Below are 22,310 nucleotides of genomic sequence, written 5' to 3'. Positions count from 1 at the left end.
CCAGGCATGCTCTGAGCTCGTGAAGTGGGCGCTACTGGAGAGAAGTTGGAGTGGCCAATAAGGCTGACGCTCCAGCCTCTGGGAATCTCGCGCCAGTCAAATTTGGCACACTCCACTGACACTCTGGTGGAGGCAAATTGATTAAGGCCAGAGACTTTTCGCTGCTATAGACAGTAGAGCGTCAGTAAAGTGCCTTTTCACATTGTGGGCACAGGGACGATTACATCAGCCTAGTCGTCACACTGTCTTATTGGATCGCTCATTTTATTGCCCCCAGGTGAGGGATTTCGATTTAAAAAGTAGCTAAAAAATACAAATACAAAAAAACTAAATGGGAGCAATGACTCACTCAACAGGAAATGTGGATTTTAAAAGTGAACAGGGGACTAATAAGCGCAACACAGGAGTCCAGAACAACACAGGAGCCACTGTGTTCGGTTTCCTGTAAATCGGTTCTAATGGTCTTCATGGGAGTTAATACAGCACTTAGTCACCTGCAGTCAACAAGAAGTAATTATGACATTGCATTGAGATTGTTCATCTATGGCTCAATGTTCATCTATGGCTCAATGGACCCTATGAAACAAGTGAAAAACTATGAAATGGAGCCCACACTGTGCCATGGTACAGTTATGGGATGGAGCCAAAATGGCCTCCGGTTGGGCGACGTCTCTAGTTACTCACCGTGCGAACATGGCCGCAGATCATCAGGCCCACATTCTTGGTGAAAGCGTGGACCAGGTGGAGCAGAGCCGGACGCGAGTTGGGGTAGCCCGTCATCACTAAGCACTGAGGTCTGTTATAAAACAAGATCAAAACGGAGTTAGCATTTAGTTAACATCCATGCTAACAGTAAGTGGTGCACAAATTAACACAAAGACCTAACCCAGGAGTAGTAAATCGTCCCTCCGGAGAGCAACTGGCTTTTGGTTCCAAGCCTTTGCTCCAACACTGATTCTACATGTTTTGAGGAGCAGCGGATCAGGCGTGCTAGAGCAGCGCCGAGACAAAAGCAAGCAGCCAGTAGCTCTCTAGGTGGGTTGACCAACAGCCACCGCTGCCGTAACCCTTTTGACGGTTTTTTGTTTGTTGCTAGGTCACATGCACATAGTACTTAATGCGTCATCTCACACCGTGTCTTCTCATGACCTTAAGAAAAGACGTCGTCATATCCTCGATGAGGAATGAAAACAGACCGAGAGCTCCAGAGTAGCGCACATCAAAGCAAATATGTTAAGCACATGGGATTAGGGGAGCCAGGAAGGGGGGAGAAAAGGCCAGGAGTAACATGTTTGATTGCTGACGACAATGTCCTCCCCAATCCATTGGAACACTTCCAGGACAAACGGGGCAGTCCGAACAGCGTCAATAGCGCCTCCTACAGTCCATGTGAGAGCGATTGAACAATAAAGCACAAGGTTGTTGTGTTGTGGCTCGGACAACGTTGACACAACGATTGCATCGTTTTCTTAAAATTCATCTGGTTTAGCTCTACTGAAGCACTTTTCCTATATCAGTTTCTGAACGAGACCCACTGACCCACCCAACTCCAGGTAAGTTTAATCAAGCATCACTAGAATGATAGTACTAAAGCATCACACATCTAGTTAGCTAGATAAAAAGGCTCAATAAACGTGGAATCATTCTAACAGAGGCCACTGCACAGTAGACCATAGTTGAGAAACGCAGTTCTATACCAATATCCTAATCCCCATGCTCTCTACCGTGGCCTGATAATGACCGATGCTAGGTTTCAGAGAATAGATGGTTTAGTCTAGCTCCTTTGTCCTGAAAATAGATGGTTTAGTTTAGCTCCTTTGTCCTGAGGCGAGGGAGTGTGAAGGATGCCAATCATATGCCATTGTTGTCCCAGGTGTGCAGTTACACAACCCTCTCCAGGGGAGAGGCCGTGCCGAGACCAAGAGAGGGCTCTGGCTGCAGCCTGACTCGACAAACAGCAGTTTCCTCCCCCGCTACCCCGTCTGCAGCCTGAGCCTACTGCAGCCTGAGCCTACTGCAGCCTTATCTGATCTATAAGACACAGTGAGCATGCGTTAGGGACGACTCGCCGAGCAGCATCGAACGGTAATTAAGTGAAGGAGTCGTCGTTAATCAAATTTGCCAATCAGATACTTTTAGAACTAACAGGGCAACAGCCTTTATGACAATGTGAATGATAGAGATTTCCTGAATACGATACATTTTACCCAGTAAATATTTAACAAGTAACATAATGAAATTTAAACACCGGGACGGACGCTGGTGGTGAAAATTAGGTGGTTTAGTGACTTAAAGAACCTAGCCTTTTGGGCTCACGAGTGAAGCAACGGTCTAAGACACTGCATCTCAGTACAACAGGTGTCACTGCAGTCCCTGGTTCGAATCCAGGCTGTATCACATCAGGCCGTGATTGGGAGTCCCATATGGCGGCGCACAATTGGCCCAGCGTTGTCCATGTTTGGCCAGGTTAGACCGTCATTGTAAATAAGTTCTTAACTGACTTGCCTAGTTAAATAAAGGTTAGATAAATACGGACGAGCGCATTTTGAAGACGAGACTTACTTTTCCGTTGGTCTAAGAAGTGAAAGTGTGTGTATATGGGAGTGGGTTCTGTACAGTACCTGAAGTTCTTGATGTGGTCCTCAACACTGCTGAGATGCAGACTGTGGGTCAGGGCCTGGTGGTATGTCAGAGCCTGAGTGGAAGAGCCCCAGTTCACATCTGGAAGACAGGACAAACAGTCACATTCTGGAGTCAGGACCCTGTATGGGTGGCCATTAAGACGGTCAGGCCACTGGAGCAACTTCCATGCAGTGTGGGACTCAGTAGGGATGCTGTGTACGTGTGTGTAGAGCTGTGACTCACCGTGTGAGTGTGTGTGTAAATCTGTGATGGAGAGCATTTGTGTATTAGAGATGCGTGTCAAATTGAGTGTGTGAAGCCATGTGTGTATTTGTGGGTTCATACAAAGCCTCTCTGTAGATGTCTATATTGGTGTCTGGTGCTCTGTTGGGGTTTCTAGCGCAGGTCAGGTGTGTTTACCCAGAGGTCCCATATGGGGCCTTCCTATCATCTGGGGACCCAGATAGCCATCTGACCCCTGTGGGGACCTCCACAGCCAGGCCAGAGAGGCTGAGCACCAACACAGGCGAGGGCATGTAACAGCATGTAGCTGGTCCCCCACCTGCTGCACCCTCCCACCTCTAGACATTTCAAAAAGGCCCCCATTTAATGTCACACTGCCTTGCGTGGGCGGGTAGCTTAACAGAACGAGCCAGCCCTTTGGCAAATCACCATAGAAACACCGGAGGGAAAGTCTCTTCATGTACTAGATAACGTCATAGAAGGAACAAAAAGTTGTTCAGAAATCCATATGCTAATTAACAGACAATCAAAGTTTCCCACTAAAATGTTTGTGAAAATATGTTCTAACCTGCAAATGGAGCCACAAGCCACTCTTAATGCAATATCATATTGTGAAAAGCCAGTTCACTTCAGTTGAATTCAGACAGTTTCCACAACCCTGCGTTTTGCTATAAATACATTTAAACCGTGTTGGCCTGGGCTGCACTGCAGCAGAGGGTGCATAACAAACACCTCATTGTGATGCAAATGCTTACCACTTCACCAAAATACATATGTGCATCAGCAATAAAATAACTTGAAATATCAATACTGGGACCTGATTCACATTCTGTGTTCAAAGCATCTTTGGGCATCAAGGGACAGACTTCCAGTGCACTGTGCTAATGTGGCTGACAGAGGCTGACATTTCAGTGGAATCAAAAGAACTAGGCAATTATTTACGTTAAGTGGTGAAAGCGTAATTTTCATCGATTGACCTTCAATAGGACCTCTTTTGGGAAATGTTTTTTTTGTAGGCTAATTTATGAAAAGATTCTGCTATAACTTGTAAAGTAAAATAACCGATAATCCAGGATAACCATAATCCACATCAAGTTTCACAATGAGCACCTATCTTGGCAAAATAACACTAGTCGATGTTGAGGCAATCCAAGATGGCCGACTTGGCCTGTTGACAAGTCACTCACCGGGCTTCTTGTAGCTCACGTAGATGTAGAGGCCCATGACAATGACGTTGGTCATCAAGGCTGCCCACCAGTTGATGACGAACATGACCACGCAGCACAGCACGGCTCCGGCCAGGGACACCCACATGTTGTAGTACTTGAAGCTGGGGCGCCATCCTATGGTTCAGCGAAACGTTAGGTGGACTCCCTTAGAAGAACCCTCATAACATGCATTTGGGGGGCCAGCCATACCAAGGGGTGACAGCATATGACATTTGTCCTTCTTGTAAAAGACAGAGGGGCTGGAATGGGTTATATAACCAAATTTAAGGAAGAAAATGTGAACTTGAACAGAGGTAGAATCCAAAAGGTTAGATCAAATCTGCCCCTCATGTCTATGAAGAACCAGTGACTCTATGGCGAGCCGCTTACCATAGCTGAAAGCTCTTGTTAATTTACGACTTGCATTACGTTATCACATACATGGTTTTAGTGAAATTACTGAATCATTAAAAAAAACAATGGGAGGCGGCTTAATATGGCAATGTCACTGAATGAATAAGAGCATGGATATGCACTTGGATTAAAAATGGAGTTAAAAATCAGAGTTAGCAACTAGTTAGAACATTGTAAGAGAATGTTACATCCACAGCTACTGGATACCCATTTATTGGGTACTAGAGACACTAGACCAGTGGGAGTTTAGTAAACTGGAACAATGGGGCACAGTTTGACTGTGTGCACGGTTACACAATGACAAGAACTACAAAAAAAAACACAGGACCTAAAGGGTACATTGTTTGTGACGTCATTCTCTGCCACATTACTGTTTTTACACACAGTCATGGGAGAGAGACAATGGGCTAGAGCCAGAAAAGAAGGCGTTAGACATTGCCAGTTTGAGAGTTTCCAGAGGTGAGAAGCCAAGTGTCTATGGCCTTGCCTTTGGTGAGTCATGTTCCCTTTAAGTCTGTGTAATTGAATGGTCTGTGCGGACAATGTCAGAATTAGATATCAACTCTACCTTCTGTTCTCCTAGGGTTTTTTGGTATTAAGGGAAAAACAAACGTCACTTTATACAACGACTGCTGAACGATACAACAGGTTAAAAATATCACATTGAAAATGGTTAATCTGTTTCTTCCATCTTCCATGATTTCGACTAGGCATTAAAAAAAACAAAAAAAAGTCAATCTAAGCAGAGATCTTGATTTCTTGACACCGTTAGACTGACAGTTGAAACTGAGTGGACAGCTTCCATCTTTGATCAACCGAGTGATAATTAATTAATGACACTGTCCCATTATGCCCAAGCTAGCTTCAGTACTAAACCCCATCCTCTGATTTGTGTCTGTCAAACCTCCAGGGTCAAATCCAAAATAGAGAATGTGTTACATTGAATAATAAAGAGCAGCAAGCTGCTTTTCAGCAGTATTGTTTTCAGCCAAGTACAGTATCAATTGCATAATATTGCTTGTGTATTATGAGTAATTGAGACATTCCCATTTATTCCAAACTACTTTCCTAAGATAAAGATCACAGTAGCTGTTATTTAATAAAACAACTCGCCGGATATGAAAATGTTCAGATAGCTTAAGTAATGACATGCCGGAGTTATTTGGGAATGCCAGATTGATAAGACTCTATGCAACACATACCACTGGTGCCATGCATATTAAACAAGTCCTATTCACTGAGAATCAGAGTTAGGACTGCCCCATCTCCCTCCACAATGTCAAGAGTAACATAACAACAACAACAAAAAAAACACTCCACTGGGTATGATGTCTTCGCCATGTGGCTAGCCTCTACAGTAAATGGAACGACAACTTGAGCCACCATTGCATGACTGCATTGAAGTGGTTTAAAGGGAAGACTATTGTATGCCTTGTACTGGAAGTAATTAGTGTGGAAGTCCTATCATTTCCTATTAAATCAAGTATTTAAGCCAGAAGGACTTGTGACCAATGACTTAAGTTAAGACTCATGACTTTATTCTTAAAGAGGAAATCAGCAGTTGAAATGTTTAAAGCGTTCTTCCCACCCGTTTCGGTAAAAAGCTGTCCAAAAACTGCAGATTGCCCCTTTAACTAGCAAATCTAGGAGGTTTCTTCAGCAATGTACCATATTTGTATTTGTGGCTATAGTCAGGACCTTTGTGGCAGTTTTTTTGTCGTATTAAACTTCCGGTCTTCCTGCATATATAACTTTTCCTCAGGAAATGAGGCCTTACCTGGCGAGTGGGCCAGAGAGGCCTTACCTGGCCAGAGAGGCCTTACCTGGCGAGTGGGCCAGAGAGGCCTTACCTGGTGAGTGGGCCAGAGAGGCCTTCCCTGGCGAGTGGGCCAGAGAGGCCTTACCTGGCGAGTGGGCCAGAGAGGCCTTACCTGGCGAGTGGGCCAGAGAGGCCTTACCTGGCGAGTGGGCCAGAGAGGCCTTACCTGGCGAGTTGGCCAGAGAGGCGTGGAACACAGAGAAGTTGATGAGAGCATAGGAGGCCAGGAAGAAGTTAGAGATGATGGGAGCGATAACGTTCAACTGGGCTAAAATGAAACAAAAACATGGCTGTTTAGATTAACACTTTGTATATGTTCATTGGCAACTGTCCATAGACATTCAATTGTGCTCTTTAGGTAATTGGCTGTCCCAAACAGGACAGAACTATACTACTGAATGTCACACTACAGACACATTCCTGACACACTACAGAATTTCGTATTGTGAATAACAGTGTTGTCATTCGATGCAGAAACCTGGATAGCGTACTACGTACCAATAAGGATGAAGGCTAGAGCGATGCAAAACGTGAGAATGTAGCCGCGGAGGGGCTCGTTGTTCTTGCCGTAGCCCTTGGCAAACATCTCCAGGCCAGGGTAGATGTTGTCTTTGCATAAAGCCTGGAGAGGGAACAAAATCATTGGAATTGGACACTGCTATACTAATCAGCGGATAGGACCCTAGATGACGAAGGAACATTGGGATACGAGATCACAATCTTGCCTTTTATCTGTGTCTATGGGACCGTAACTAACATGACAATGTTAGTATTTCATACAGTATGGATGGTATAAGCATAAACTGACTAGCAGGGACAGAGGAGGGAAGTGGTATCTGGGGAGGGTAGTCTAGGGACTCACCTGGAATACTTTGGGGGCGCTGACCAGAGACGCCAGGGCAGAGGACAGAGTGGCGGAGAAGATCCCAGCGGTGATGATGGGTCCGAAACCAGACACGATGCTCATGACCTGAAGAAAAAGCATGTAAAAGGTTAGATGTAAGGATTGGAGAGAAGGAGGAGTGCCTAAATTGGAGTTTATATAGTTGTGGTGGAAACATGTTTTGTCTGAATGCAGCTGTATTGGCCCTCTGGGAATAATTAAACTTGGTTAAGCTTCCATAGTGTCCTTAGGTTCTCATTCTCAGAGTAAAAAACTCTAAACACTACTCAACTGTGATATTGCTACAAAATGGCTAGCGTTCTAGGTGGGAAACGGCACACAGACATACCTGGAAGTCGTTCTGGAGTCCATATCTGCAGTTGTACAGGCCGTCGTCACTCTTGCAGGAGGAGAAGTCGTAGCCGAACTTGCAGGCGGCGTCGGTGCAGTTAGCCATGATCTGTGCGCTGCGAGTGTCATTGTCGTTTCCTGTTGCGTCTCTCACGATGCATGAGCCTTTAATGAAAAATACAAAATGTCAAACTTTGTCTTTGTTATATTTATTTGGTCTTGTTAGGGGCGAATACCACATACCAGTAGAAATTGCAACACCCAGGTAGACAATACCGGTGATAAGAATGGCCAAGAGTGTTCCTCTTGGGATGGCCAGTTGTGGGTCCTGTGTATATAAATAAATGCTTAGTCTCCAACATAGATTTCATATCAAGTCACACACACACACACACACACACACACACACACACACACACACACAGCGTTTAAATCAAGACAATATAGGAGTTCCATTGACTGTATATGAATTGAGGTTAGTCTTTTGCTTGTTTGTGATGTCTTTTTAAATGACGTGGGGGTCTTACAGAAAGGTCTCCTGAGATGTTGGCACCGGCCAGAATGCCAGTGGCTGCAGGGAAGAATATGGCAAAGACTGAGAAAAACGATTCTGTGCCCCGGAAGTCCGGACCCATGTTCTCCATCATAATCCCACCTTAGAGCGAGGGGTGAGAGGGGGGGGGGGTTAAGCAAAACTGAGAATGCTGACAAAGCAAGCAGTGTGTATGTTAGGACAGTCAGACTCAATCTCAGAGCTGGGAATCAGGCCGCAAAGTCAATTTCAAATAATCTAATTGGTTTGATTTTGTGATTTCAGCAAAAACATCTCTGGCACAATTTTAGCCAGTGCTCATGACTTCAGAATCATTATAGGTCCACAATCCAACCGCCGCTAGAGTGTCAATCTAATGGTCTTTGACAGTCTTCTATTTTGTTTGACAGTCATGTCAGTTTGTGTTGTGTAAAGGAAGAACCAAAGGCGTCGTACTGTCGTAGCCGAAGAAGCCCTGCGACTCCTTGGACTGGAGGGGGATGAAGGAGCCAATAAAGTAGTTAAAGATGGCCGTGATCAGAACAACCAGCAGGAAAATCTGAGCCTGTGGACAGAATGAACATATGGACAGGTTAACTCGACTTTCACCACACCTCCCAACTCCAACTAGCACTAGTCACATGCATTAAATCTAGCCAACTGCACAGCGCACATCAATGTCTGCATTCACTCAGTCTGGAAGGAATTCCACCAACTTGAGGCTCAACATCAGAGACAAGTTGTAGTTCAATATCACCTTAAGTTCTAGATAGTCGTAGTTTGAGAGCTCTATTCAATCAAACATAGTTGTATGTTATCTTACCTTGGCCTCCCATTCCATTCCTGCCACGGAGATACCCAGGAGAAGGATGACTGTGATGGTTCCGACGATTCGGATGTCATTGATTTCATCAGTCATGATGCAGTCCACGCTCTGTGAGAAATTACAGGAGAATATCAACTTCACTGTCAGGCCAAGAGGTAGGAGAAATCCTCTCAAATTCATCCCTGGCTTTCCGCTGTTCAGATACTTTGTGATAATGACCATTTGAAAAAGCCTTGCAAATATTTTGCTAAAGTTATTTTCAACAGCTTTACAATTTAATACTTAACTCAAAATAGAATGTACAATGCAACATACAGTAATGCCAAGAGTGTGCAAAGCTGTCATCAAGGCAAAGGGTGGCTACTTTGAAGAATTTCAAATATATTTTTTATTTGTTTTACACTTTTTTGGTTACTACATGATTCCATGTGTTACTTCATAGTTTTGATGTCTTCACTATTATTCTACTATGTAGAAAATAGTAAAAATAAAGAAAAACTCTTGAATAAGTAGGTGTGTCCAAACTTTTGACTGGTACTGTACATTTAGCAACCACTTTTAGAAAGGCCCAAAACATCGGACCTCATTTTACTATAGAGCACTACTAAAACACAAAACAAATTGAAGTCTGATGAACAGAGAACATTAAACTCGAATGCCAATGGCATGCTTCAATCAGCAACGCGCAAAACAACTACCCTCGTCTGTGACTAAGGAGTGACCAATAGGCCATGATTGTACCGCGCCAATCCTTGGTTAAAATACTTGAAAGACCTCGGAAGGAGAAGACTCATTATTATGAATTTTGCATGAGCCATCCCTTAAAAATAGCGTGGGTTTTCAGTCCTCCATGCAAACAGCCCAAGAATAAAACATTGAAAAACATCATGAGAACCAAAGGCCAATTAGATTAGGCTTATTGCAGATGTTGAAACAATGTTCCAAACGGTAGGCTCGGTCAACATGGACTAAATGAATCAGCAAAACCTTCTGAGAAAAAGCAATTAAAAAATGCCTAAAAGAAAGTATTGAAAGAAACGTAACTGTCGATGACGACATGGGGAAAGATTCAGTGACTTACCGCAAGGAGCTCCACGACGGTTTCGGCAAAGCCCACCACGTACATGGCGACGGCCACAGCGTTGGCAAAGGCGAAGATCAAACCGATGGAGCCGCCAAACTCTGGGCCCAAACTTCTTGATATCAAATAGTACGCCCCTCCTGACAAACAGACAGAAAGATGGACAGACAGTTGGCCAGATGGACATAGCATTTAAAACTGGGTTTCATTTAATGTCTCTCATAAAAAGGTTAAACACAAATCGTTTAATCAAATAACTGTCATATGTAGGCTAGCCTACTGCATTTTCCTACATCAGTCAAACCTTCGCTGCAGTGCAGCACACTCCTCTCAACGACACGCTTAAACCAACATACCAGCTCAAATGAGAGTGGAGATGGTAGAGTAGCTCCAAGATGGGAGATTAAATGTGTCAATTCATTTTGCTGCCAGATGAGTTCGTAGTGCGACAGGCTGAGTAGTGTTCCTCGTTGAGCTCTCTTTATGCCATGTCTCTGCTGACAGCTTTGGAGAGCACTTCAGGTGCTCCTACATACACGAGTGGCAGGAACCAAAACAACTAATCTCTGAGGGCATGAGCAGGTAGAGAAATTAATGTGGGATCATGCTTGATTTTTTTGCTGGCTCTCTTCGTTCCACTTAAATCAAGTACACTCGAGCATCAAAGTCAAATTGCAAAACCATTTTCCAGAGAGCACATTTTGATTTGCCCTTTTGAAAGGGGCATTTTGATATTGAGAGACCATTTGGAGGGAGATGTGGGAATAACTGGAATACTTGGAAAGATTAGTTTGGATGGGATTAGAAACCTACACGGTGCTGTGATTAGGAGTATTACAGTAAACCCTACGAAAGGCATGTGATTTCAATCTACTCTTGACACTCAGTTCACTGCATCACAGTGCACCAACTTCACCCTGCTAAAGCAGGTGCAGTAGCAGCAGGGGGGACGTTCATGTTTGAACACGTTACAGATATTACCAAGGGGGAAAAAAGGTTTTAGCATTCCACCCAAGGGTAATGGATTAGCCTACTTCGAAAGAAATCAATTCAGAGGAGGAGCTGATGGTTACTGTGCTGTTCTAAACAAAAACGGCCACTATATGGAGCCTCCCTAGCTGCCTGATGCCATAGACAATCGGGCAGTGGTAGACGTGAAATCTTATGAGAATGAATCGAATACGCGGTCTCCAGGAGGAATACCCCGCTGAAAACACCAATATCCTTTACTACGATATAGTTTCCTCACTAGGATATTTTAAACAAAATGGAATCTTTGGTTTTCCCTTGCCCTCACAGAGACAGCATCCTAATATCCATTTCAGACCTCCCTGCCAGCTCTCAGTGACTTGAGGGAGAACCACTGATTTAGAAACACACTATTGAATTTCCCCTCATGCTGCGAAAACTAGGAGCAATGTGCGGCCAGTGTTCCCCCCCCCCCCCCCCCCCCATCCTTTCATTCCACTCCAAATGAACCAGGGCACATCTCTTTGAGGTCCTAAGAGAATACATCTTTAGTTCCGTGGATGAGGGAAGTAAACGATAGCCAGGTCCAGCTGGTAAAAATCACACCTGTAGAGGACACCTAATTCCATATCCAAACGCAGGAGGCTAAGCAAATGTCATGTGAGCCGGCCACTGCTCTGCAGGTTGCATATTTGAATTGATTCCAGAGAGGAGTTCAATGTTAAGTTTATGGGTAGCGTGGGAACCCTCAGCCCAATTTATCCAAACATGCCAAAAAAAGGGAACAAAACAGTACTGTAAATCAGCATAATGCCACCTTGAGCAACTCTCATCAGTCAATTATTTTGAGAGATGAGGGTAGAATTAGAATTGCAAACCTGAGCACTGAGCAGATTGTTGGCGAGCCCTCTCTTGAATGAATATAAATTGAGCTGCAGTATTAATCTATTGGCGAGAGTCTCATTTCTATGCACCAGTGGCTAGTCGAATGTTCAGAAGAGCAGAGGTCAGACAGAGCTGGTAAAAACACTAAACTGTCTGGACTGTAATAGCAACAATGACAGTCTTATAGTCCTGGTTTCTAACAACATGCCCTTGAGCTTTTTGATAAAGAGTTTGTGTTTTTTGTTATGAGTCCATAACATTATTATGTCTAAGGGCTCTCTGTTCAAGACAGAACCAACAACAGCTATCAAATGTTTGCTTTGAAGATTAAAGGCAACAACACACCTGCAGCCATCGACACCTGAAGAGCTACTGAGTCACCGGAGATGATCAAAGAAAGACTTGTGGCCATTAGCAACAGACATTAATTAGGTCTACGCTGATGAACATTGGCCAGGTGGGGTGGGAGAGGCAGAATAACGGTGTGGTGCCCTTCCCATGACCTCCCAATCAGCCCACTGATGAACGCTTGGTGATCTCCGATTACACTAGGCAACACCGGGCCAGAACGTTCCATACTCCCAATTAAAGCCACACAACGTTTTCTTTATCCTCTGTTAATGGTTTCTCATCAAAGTGAGGAATTCACATGTAGTGGGCTTGGAAAAGAAAAACTGTTTCTGTACTTATTTACATTTGACGCATGCTCTGACACACTCCGGTAGATGTGCATAACTTGACTGGAGGACTATGTTATGATTGGACGAGAGAAGTGATTTGCATCAGAATTCTAGCGAAAGAGAAATCAGCGAGTGATCAGGCAAGTCATTATTAAAGCTGGCAAAGGCACTCAGTCAGGCTCCTGTTGTTTGCAATATCCTGACCTTCCTCAAGGTAAAGAGATTAGAGAGTGGAGGCGATGGCATATCTAGGGCCCGGGGAAGGAGGGAGTTAATTAAAACCCAATGGTTTTGGATGTTAAGGAAAATGTACAGTGAAGTTGTCCTTGACTTCCGAGGGGGAGAAATTTGAGCTGATAATTAAAGAGAGAAAATCAGCTTCCTCATAGAAGGAAAAAAATACCTCCGATAAGGGATGTAACAAATTGAAGGAAAACAACAACTTCTGGACTTCCCTTCACAACTATTACCAGCTATGAAAATGGACAAATACTAACCAAATCACCTATATGTTGTCTTGACTAAAGCATGTGCTAAAGATGCAGAGGCACACTCGCACGCCACTAGTCGTAGTTGTTCGGCTCTTTATTTTGATTTATTTGACCCTTATTTTACCAGGTAAATTGACTGAGAACACATTCTCATTTACAGCAACAACCTGGGGAATAGTTACAGGGGAGAGGGGAGATGATTGAGCCAATTGTAAACTGGGGATGATTAGGTGACCGTGATGGTATGAGGGACAGATTGGGAATTTTGCCAGGACACCAGGGTTAACACCCCTACTCTTACAATAAGCGCCATGGGATCTTTAGTGACCACAGAGTCAGGACACCTGTTTAACGTCTCATCCGAAAGAAGGCACCCTACACAGGGCAATGTCCCCAATCCCTGCCCTGGGGCATTGGGATATTTTTTTAGACCAAAGGAAAGAGTGCCTCCTACACCACTTCCAGCAGCATCTGGTCTCCCATCTAGGGAGCAACCAGGACCAACCCTGCCTAGCTTCAGAAGCAAGCCAGCAGTGGGATGCAGGGTGGTATGCTGCTGGCTAAACCTCACAGCTGTTTCAGGTGGACATTTAGCTGAGGTAAGATACATAGCCCAGCTCAACTCACCCCAGGGCACCCAGACTATACCTGGATGAAACCCTGACTGCATCCTGAAGCCAGATTGAGTTATACTTGCCTGCACTGCAATGACTATACCTGGAGTGTCAGATTTATTACACCATCAGAGAACGAGCCTTCAGTTACACAGATACTACAGACAACACTACATTTCATGATACATTAGCGATCCATGTTGATTTACTCATGCGTTTTATGGTTTCATAGAGGGATGAACATGGCAACTAACTCGTCTTATAGTAGAGATTAGGCTTGGAAGAACTGGGAGTCCTTGGGGGTTCTTTGGAAACACACTTTAAACATGCAAGTGTTCATACCTCCTCGTACAAAGCCGTTGGTCGCAATCGCTGAGGTCGAAAGGCCGGTGATGGTGGTCACAACTGTTGCCATGAGAACGATCACACAGGAGAGAACTGTGAAAGAAAATGGAGGTCATGGTTGATTTATAAAACAAATAAAAATATCAGCATTAACATTTCTACAAACTTCTAAGAGGCAAATAACTGCAATAATGAGCAGCCAATTATCTGCTTGTTGAGGCTTTCCCCTCTCTCGCTCTACCTCTCCTGACATTCACACATTCTGAGAAGACCTGTGAATAGTAGCGGCGCCGCTAGAAAAACAAGCTGGTGCGTGACAGTTGACTGCATATGTCGCCGTGTGGCAACATTTCACATCTGGACGGTGAATGGTCGAGAGGTGAGGGGAGGAGGGATGGTCGGGAAGGTGGTTGTGTGTGAATAAAACTATTTTTATTTATTTTTTATAAAAATAAAAAATAAAAAAGTAATTCACATAGACTCCCAAGCTCAACTCCAGGGTGTCTTACCAATTCCCGCCTGTCCCACGATCCATGACATGCGGATGAAGAGCATCACGCCCCAAATGTTCAACATGCAGCGCACCTGCACAGAGGAAGGGGTGGCAGTTAGGACGCATGACAAGTGACAACGTGAACACTTCACTCAGCAGAGAGGTTTCCAATAACCTGGTCTTGAAACATTGCTGGTGGGAATCCACTGATTAGATGTCCAAGACCTGGGCCCAGCTTTTCAAGTTATCGGATAGAATTAAATACATTGATATACAATTAAAAGAACGGGAGTACCATTCATGTCAATGATTTCTATGCATTTAACCCTATCCGATAGGCGAAATCCAGATAGATAGGCGTAACTTTTGAAAGACTCTGATGAGGATTCAATCAAGATTTGAACCGAATGTTAAAGGGCAAGATTCCAAACCTAGTGAAAGTAGCAGTTCCGCCTTGGCATCTACTTGTCTAGTCAAAATTGCTACAAGCACCAAGCTTGCAATTTAAGGTCAGAAGAACGGTTCAAACAGGGATTAAAGTCCTGATATAAATTGGAAAACTTTGGACAACAATGAAATACATGATATTAAAATGTTGATATCAGTGTATAAATGTTGGCTGCACGACTAAGCCTGGCCAAGGCTGATGTAAGTAAAACATGTAATAATAACTAGCCTATTCAAATCACTGTCAACCTCTAAGAACATTCATTAATATCTACCACAGTTTTATCCATTTCAAAGTGCATAAAAATCATTGACCAAGTAAACTTGGAGTCATGCAATAACATGGTGTGTGGTCCTCCCACTACTGCTCGGGAAAGCATGCAGTTCATTAGCCTACAGATTAAATACATTATGATGAACATCACAGGGTGGTGAAAGTGCATGGTGATGAGCTTGATGCTGCTTTCCAATAAATAATTGAGGGTCTAACTCCGGAGATGTGATGATTGATGCTCGTGGGTCTAACTCCGGAGACATGATGAACGATGCTTGAGGGTCTAACTCCGGAGACGTGATGAACGATGCTTGAGGGTCTAACTCCAGAGACGTGATGAACGATGCTTGAGGGTCTAACTCCGGAGACATGATGATCTATGCTCGAGGGTCTAACTCCGGAGACGTGATGATCGATGCTTGAGGGTCTAACTCCAGAGACGTGATGAACGATGCTTGAGGGTCTAACTCCAGAGACGTGATGAACGATGCTTGAGGGTCTAACTCCGGAGACGTGATGATCGATGCTTGACAAATAAAAATATCATATCCATAACAAACTCATCATGTAGACTAGCCACCCCAAGAGCCTAGCCGCACTGTATCTGCAAGCTGTTGGCTAGAGCACAGGTGCCAAGACCAGAGTAGACACGTTTGATTCTTAACTCAGTCTGTGACAAAACTTCCAGTAGAGTTGAAAATTGAGGATGTAGTTAAAAAGCACTGTACATTTTGAAAACTATGCACTCTGTGACAAGTAGCTACAACAATGTTTCCACAAACTCGGTCCTGGGGACCACAGAAGTGCATGTTTTTTTTTCTTCCCCTAACACTACAAAGCCAATTAAAATAATCAACTAATCATCTAGTTTTAATTATTTGAAATCAGCTGAGCAAGGGCAACAACAAAAAAAAACGAACGCACCCTTGGGGTTCCGAGGACCAAGTTTGGGAAACACTGTGCTACAACCATGCCAGATGCTCACACTAGAGCAGGGCTGTCAAACTAAGTCCATGGAGGGCCTAGTGTTGGCTGGGTTTTGTTTTTTTCCTTTCAATGAAGCCCTAGACAACCATGGTGAGGAGAGTTCCTTACTAATTAGTGACCTTAATTTATCAAACCAAGTACAAGGGAGGAGTGAAAAACACTTGACCCTCCTTGGAATGGGTTTGACACATGTGCATTAGTCTCAGAAACATGCTATGGCCTGGACAGACCTGGAAGGATTAAATCAGCAAAAGCAATTCTTGCTAGAATTCTGTAGAGTGTGATCGACAAACACCGCAGTTTGTTTGGTGACATGCTCATGTAATCTACCACTTGTTGAGGTTCCTCTTTAACTGCAATAGGAACTAATACAAATAAGCACACACACAAAAAAAGGGGGAGGCAGCCACGGGACTCTTATAGTACAATGATAATATGTGCATATTGAGATCTGAATTCCAAATAAAGTTTAAGTAACCACCTGGGAACTTTATACTACAGAGGCTAATTGTGGGAGGAATTTTCTGTACTTTGAATGGGGGGGGGGGGGGGGGGGGGGCTTCTTGCGGTCAATTTGCAGTCTAGAAATGATTAGCATTTATGTTCCGCCCCCACCCCGCGCAAACATTCGCTCAACAAACACATTGTTCCGCGGCTGAATCTAGATTATCCCTGGTCTATGCCATTGAACATTGTGTTCAAGAATAACTTGAGGACACTGCATTCCCTACAATGTCAGGACTAAAAAGAGAAGTGCTTATGCGGTACCAATTGTAGAGGCAGAAATTTCACACTGGTCCTCTGTAGCTCAATTGCTATAGCTTGGCTCTTGCAACACCAGGATAGTGGGTACAAGTCCAGGGACCACCCAGGCGTAAAACATTTATCCAAGCATTACTGTAAGTCACTTTGAATGAAAATGTCTGCTATAAATGAGAGACAGACACACACAGATAGTGTCACATAACAAAAAGGTAACCAGGGGGACAACGCTCTCAGGATGTCAAAGAGACGAGAGTCGGTTGACTACTCACCAGAACCCCTTTGATCCATCCGAACTTGACTGCTCCCTTGGGCTCGGACGCCTCCTTGGCTGCGGCCTCCTCGGCCGGGGTGAGCTCATCCCCGTTGGCGAAGCCATCCTCAAACGGCTCCTGCAAACAGAACGAGACAGACAGGCTATGGTCAGCAGACAATGGAAAAAGACCCTTATTAAAGTAAATGTGCAAGTTCACACATCTGAATACTATTATCTCTGAATTAAACGGTTGTTCACCCATGTTCATTAATTTCTATGAACAATCTACAAGATCTTATTTAGCTCTTTATCCGACAGAGAAAACTCCCCAGCTCCCACACACCGATTAATCTGTGGTTGTATTGGCTGGAGAAGGTCAAACACAGGAAGCATCCCTGCAGAGACAATGCAGTGAAGTGGGTGGCTGCCTCACTGGGTTGGTCTCTCAGTGCCCACCGCCCCATGCTGTTCCATCTAAGTGGCCCAGGACACCCCCAGCCTGCAGTCCCCCCAGCCCACCCTCACCAGGGACAGCACAGGAGAGGAAGCCACGCATTCAAAGGCCTTTACAACATCCCGTCCCTGGTACTCCCCACCTATTAAGGCAGAAATAAGGCCCAGAAAAAGAGGAAGCTTGAAGAAAGGATCTTTAAAAAAAATATATATATATATATTTTTAAATCAGCCTAGACTTCCTGCTTTACGGGCACTGAACCAAAAGTTGACCCCAAACAACATATACACATGTATAGTGATTAACCCAGTCGCCACTGGCAGTGTGGAAAAATAAGTAACCATCGACTGCATGCAAACGTCCACCCGGCTACGCGCACGAATGGGTATTGATGTTCTGCCAGCGTTCAATACACCACTCAGGCCCAGAGAGGGCCAGACACGGGTCCGCAGTCTCCATTTCAGGAAGATTGACACAGGAACTGGAGATGAGGTCTGGCCGACGTGACAATACAGGGCTTGTTCTTGTCCACGGTCCTTCATTTACCTAGGATTGGCATTCCAAGGCCCACAACGCCAAAGTCAGTTGTCGCACTGTGCCCTTCGGGCACATTAGAGGGTGATGAGAGACGACGTGGAGAGTGTTCATTGAATGTATGGATGACCTTGGGTTTATTGACAGCCCCAGTCCGCAGGGTGACCGTGTTACATGACAAAACAGATACAGGCTGGCTGATACAGCAGGGGCAATGCCCTCAGTGTTCAGTGATAAGGACAGGGATGTTCACCCCGCTCCAGGCACTAGGAGACCGACTCATCATGCTATCTATCAGATGGTCAAATTTATTGGGCAGCATTATGGAGTTGCAGAACAAAGCACCACCAATGCATGATCATTTATTTCATTTGTTTCACCTTTCATTCTTCCCATCATGTGCATAGTGACTCACTTAACTGTTTTGGAAAGTACGCTACTATAGCTACTGATCAACCAATGCAGAATGACTTTGCACTATTTTCTACATGTAAAGATCAATAGATGAGATGACGCTAGATGTGGTCTCATGTAGATGAGTCACTCACAGCTCTCAGGACAAGTGTGTCTCTAGAGAAGGTGAAGAGTGGAGCTTTTCCTCCTCCTCACACCCTTCCCTTGGGGTTCTCTTGTCCTCTTCCTCAGCATTATGCGCTCCTCCTTCAACCCCCCCCCTTTCACTCATCTTAGCAACCGCCGGCTGATGCCTGAAGTAACGCAGTGCTACACTCAGCCACTTAACAGAATAGCCTACCAAGTGTTTGTGTATTATTTGATGGTAAAGAGGATTCTGTTGGGAAGCTCTGACACCAAACAAAACGTAATCCTAAATTTGGGTTTTGTGTATACAGGAGATTAAACGGGTTCATGGAAGGATGAAACCAATGGGGGGAAACGTCACCATCTACTCTAGCATGTCGGGTAGGTAAATTGATCAGAGGTGTGGCTCCATTACAATAGATGTAGAAATAGGTGTGTAAATTATAAAAGAGCACGGCGCCTCTGGCATGTACCCCAGCATGTGACGGGGATGGGCTGTGTAGAGGGAAGGGTGCTCAGCTTTGCCTCGCCAAGGCCATCTGTCAACAAGAGCTCCCTGCCTGCGTCCCCTAACAATGACTCAGCAGCTTCGCTGGGGTCTGGCAATGGCAGGTACACTGGGCTATTGAGGGAGGTGATGGGAGATTCTAGGAAATTAAAAAAGGGACGGTATTGTAGGTTAGGGTTGTCAACGCTCCTCAGTGGGGGACCCGTGAGTCTCTGCCAGGGGCCAGGTGGGGGGGGGATGTGGGAACCATGTGTGGACAAGTATCGGGAGGGTGGGATGAACAGCTTCAAACATTTTGAAATAGGTCTCTACTACTTCCTCAATAGGTCTGTCTGGTCAGACCACTAAGTAACCAACCTCTTCTCAAACAAACTAGCGCTTCTCAGCTATGATAGCAGTGAGACTCGAATTTGACAGTCCCAATTCCCAGCGCACAAGGAAGAAAATCATGAAAAGCAGACACACTAAAGTTCTTGTCATTTGCTCTCAACACGGGAGGAAGGGAAGATCTGGAAAACAACCAATAGTATTAGGTCATGGATAGACCAACAATAGATTAGCTGCTAGTGAGGGGCAAGACCCAGAGCCTCAGGAAGTGAGTCATGCATCCCATCTAACTCTGTCTCTTTGTTAGTCAGCAGCCCTCGGGGCGTCTCGGAGAGTTGACTGGGACACAGGAATCCTCTGAAAGTCGTTGAGCAGGTAGGCATGACATCAGCCACTGTTAGGTCAGTCTGGAATATCTTAAGCGGATCAGCAGTTTAAAAGAATACCCATGTTGAGACATGTCAGGCTCATGTCAGCAACCCACTGTTCAGAAAAAAAGATGCACATCAGTAGTCGTCTTCATCTGACTGGGATCAGGGATTCTTGACTGTGTAACATACAGCAGTATGGCATTACTCCGCCTAGTGAGTCTAAAACAAGTCACTACAATCTACAGGAGGTTTTAAAAGCAGGGAAAGAATTCACACATCTAGAACACGTCCTCTAATCACTTTTGGCATGCTCACGTCCTGAGCCCGAGAGATTACTAGCACAATGTTGACCAGGAGTACAGTCTTTAGAGCTAAAAATTACCTTGTCAGTCACAAGTATGTGTTTAATGTTAATTACCCGGTGCCTTAAATTAATAGCAAATGATGATATATTGGTAGAGCAGGTGGTCAGTGTTAGTTACAAAGATGCTTACTTTATCCCCGAGCACATTATAGGCTAATTCTGTCCTAATTGAGCATTTCATGTGAACATTCATCCCATATGATTAGGGCTGACCCCATTTAGTAGACTGGTCGATTGTTTGGTCGATAGGCTATTAGTTGACCGAGATTTCTTTAGTCGAGCAGAAGCAAAAACATTTTTAATCATGGTGTACAGGACACCTGTCTGATTCTCACCGGTCTGAGTGGACTGATCCATTGTGGAGGCCGTGGGGATGGCACAGTCCATCACTCAAAGACATGTGGTACTGAAAATGTATATGGTTATATTATGTAAGAACAATGGTGCAACACTAATAAAAAATATTATTTCATAACAAGCGCGCTTTGTCTCGCTTTGGATTGCCAAATAAAATGTGATTCATATTTTTTTCCCCATTCACATTTTCAAACAGTCCATTTATAATTTTCCAACTGGGCTATACATTTGGTGGAGTTTCTCCCCCCCTCGCCTGAGTAGCCTCGTTTCACTGCCAAAAATAAAATGAAACCATCTAGGTGTTCAGCAAAATAACAACCCAAAGTCAAATACAGATAGCCTAGTCAAATAATGAACATCCAATCACATTAACCGTCACTTTCTCGCTGCTGCTGCTGCTCATGTTGGTATCTGTACTGATGGTGCAAAAGCCATGACAGGGAGACATAGTGGAGTGGTAACGCGCGTGTAACAGTTGCTCCCGACGCCACGTGTGTACACTGCAGCATCAGCCTTTTGATGCCAAGGGAATGCCTGACGTTTTGGACACTACAGTGAAAATGGTTAACTTTGTTAAAACAAGGCCCCTGAACTCTCGTGTACAGTTGAAGTCGGAAGTTTACATACACTAAATTGACTGTGCCGTTAAACAGCTTGGAGAATTCCAGAAAATGTCATGGCTTTAGAAGATTCTGATAGGCTAATTGATATAATTTGAGTCAATTGGAGGTGTACCTGTGGATGTATTTCAAGGCCTACCTTCAAACTCAGTGCCTCTCTGCTTGACATCATAGGAAATTAAAAAGAAATCAGCCAAGACCCCAGAAAAAAAATTGTAGACCTCCACAAGTCTGGTTCGTCCTTGGGATCAATTTCCAAAACGCCTGAAGGTACCACGTTCATCTGTACAAACAATAGTACGCAAGTATAAACACCATGGGACCACACAGCCATCATACCGCTCAGGAAGGAGGCGCGTTCTGTCGCCTAGAGATGAACGTACTTTGGTGTGAAAAGTGCAAATCAATCCCAGAACAACAGCAAAGGACATTGTGAAGATGCTGGAGGAAACAGGTACAAAAACTATCTATATCCACAGTAAAACGAGTCCTGTATCAACATAACCTGAAAGGCCGCTCAGCAAGGAAGACACTGCTCCAAAACCGCCATAAAAAAGGCAGACTACGGTTTGCAACTGCACATGGGGGGGACCAAGATCGTACCTTTTGGAAAAATGTCCTCTGGTCTGATGAAACAAACTGTTTGGCCATAATGACCATCGTTATGTTTTGAGAAAAAGGGGGAGGCTTGCAAGCCAGAGAACACCATCCCAACCATGAAGCAGGGGGTGGCAGCATCATGTTGTGGGGTGCTTTGCTGCAGGAGGGACTGGTGCACTTCACAAAATAGATGGCATCATGAGGTAGAAAAAGTATGTGGATACATTGAAGCAACATCTCAAGACATCAGTCAGGAAGTTAAAGCTTGGTGGCAAATGGGGCTTCCAAATGGACAATGACCCCAAGTGTACTTCACAAGGTTGTGGCAAAATACCTTAAGGACAACAAAGTCAAAGTATTGGAGTGGCCATCACAAAGCCCTGACCTCAATCCCATAGAAAATATGTGGACAGAACAGAAAAGGCGTGTGTGTGAAAGGAGGCCTACAAACCT

The 22,310-nt window shown here is 44.5% G+C and overlaps 1 protein-coding gene across 2 annotated transcripts in view; it reads right to left on the bottom strand.

The window, feature by feature from the left end:
* The window catches only part of slc12a2 (solute carrier family 12 member 2), an 80,475-nt gene that overhangs the window by 23,547 nt on the left and 34,618 nt on the right, over positions 1-22,310 (bottom strand). For both annotated transcript variants that reach the window (XM_036976792.1, XM_036976793.1), the window contains exons 2-16: positions 17,199-17,318; positions 14,473-14,548; positions 13,961-14,056; positions 9,980-10,119; positions 8,896-9,006; positions 8,529-8,637; positions 8,068-8,195; positions 7,784-7,868; positions 7,539-7,705; positions 7,169-7,276; positions 6,805-6,928; positions 6,473-6,574; positions 4,053-4,208; positions 2,622-2,721; positions 685-796 (exon numbers count right to left, since the gene is read on the bottom strand). In XM_036976792.1, coding sequence (XP_036832687.1) covers positions 685-796; positions 2,622-2,721; positions 4,053-4,208; positions 6,473-6,574; positions 6,805-6,928; positions 7,169-7,276; positions 7,539-7,705; positions 7,784-7,868; positions 8,068-8,195; positions 8,529-8,637; positions 8,896-9,006; positions 9,980-10,119; positions 13,961-14,056; positions 14,473-14,548; positions 17,199-17,318 — 1,734 coding nt within the window. The remainder of the gene's footprint in view (positions 1-684; positions 797-2,621; positions 2,722-4,052; positions 4,209-6,472; positions 6,575-6,804; positions 6,929-7,168; positions 7,277-7,538; positions 7,706-7,783; positions 7,869-8,067; positions 8,196-8,528; positions 8,638-8,895; positions 9,007-9,979; positions 10,120-13,960; positions 14,057-14,472; positions 14,549-17,198; positions 17,319-22,310) is intronic.

The sequence above is a fragment of the Oncorhynchus mykiss genome, chromosome 5 (assembly GCF_013265735.2).
Source record: "Oncorhynchus mykiss isolate Arlee chromosome 5, USDA_OmykA_1.1, whole genome shotgun sequence".
Taxonomy (NCBI): domain Eukaryota; kingdom Metazoa; phylum Chordata; class Actinopteri; order Salmoniformes; family Salmonidae; genus Oncorhynchus; species Oncorhynchus mykiss.
Note: the sequence above shows the minus strand (reverse complement) of the source record. Positions and strands in the feature narration are given on the sequence as shown.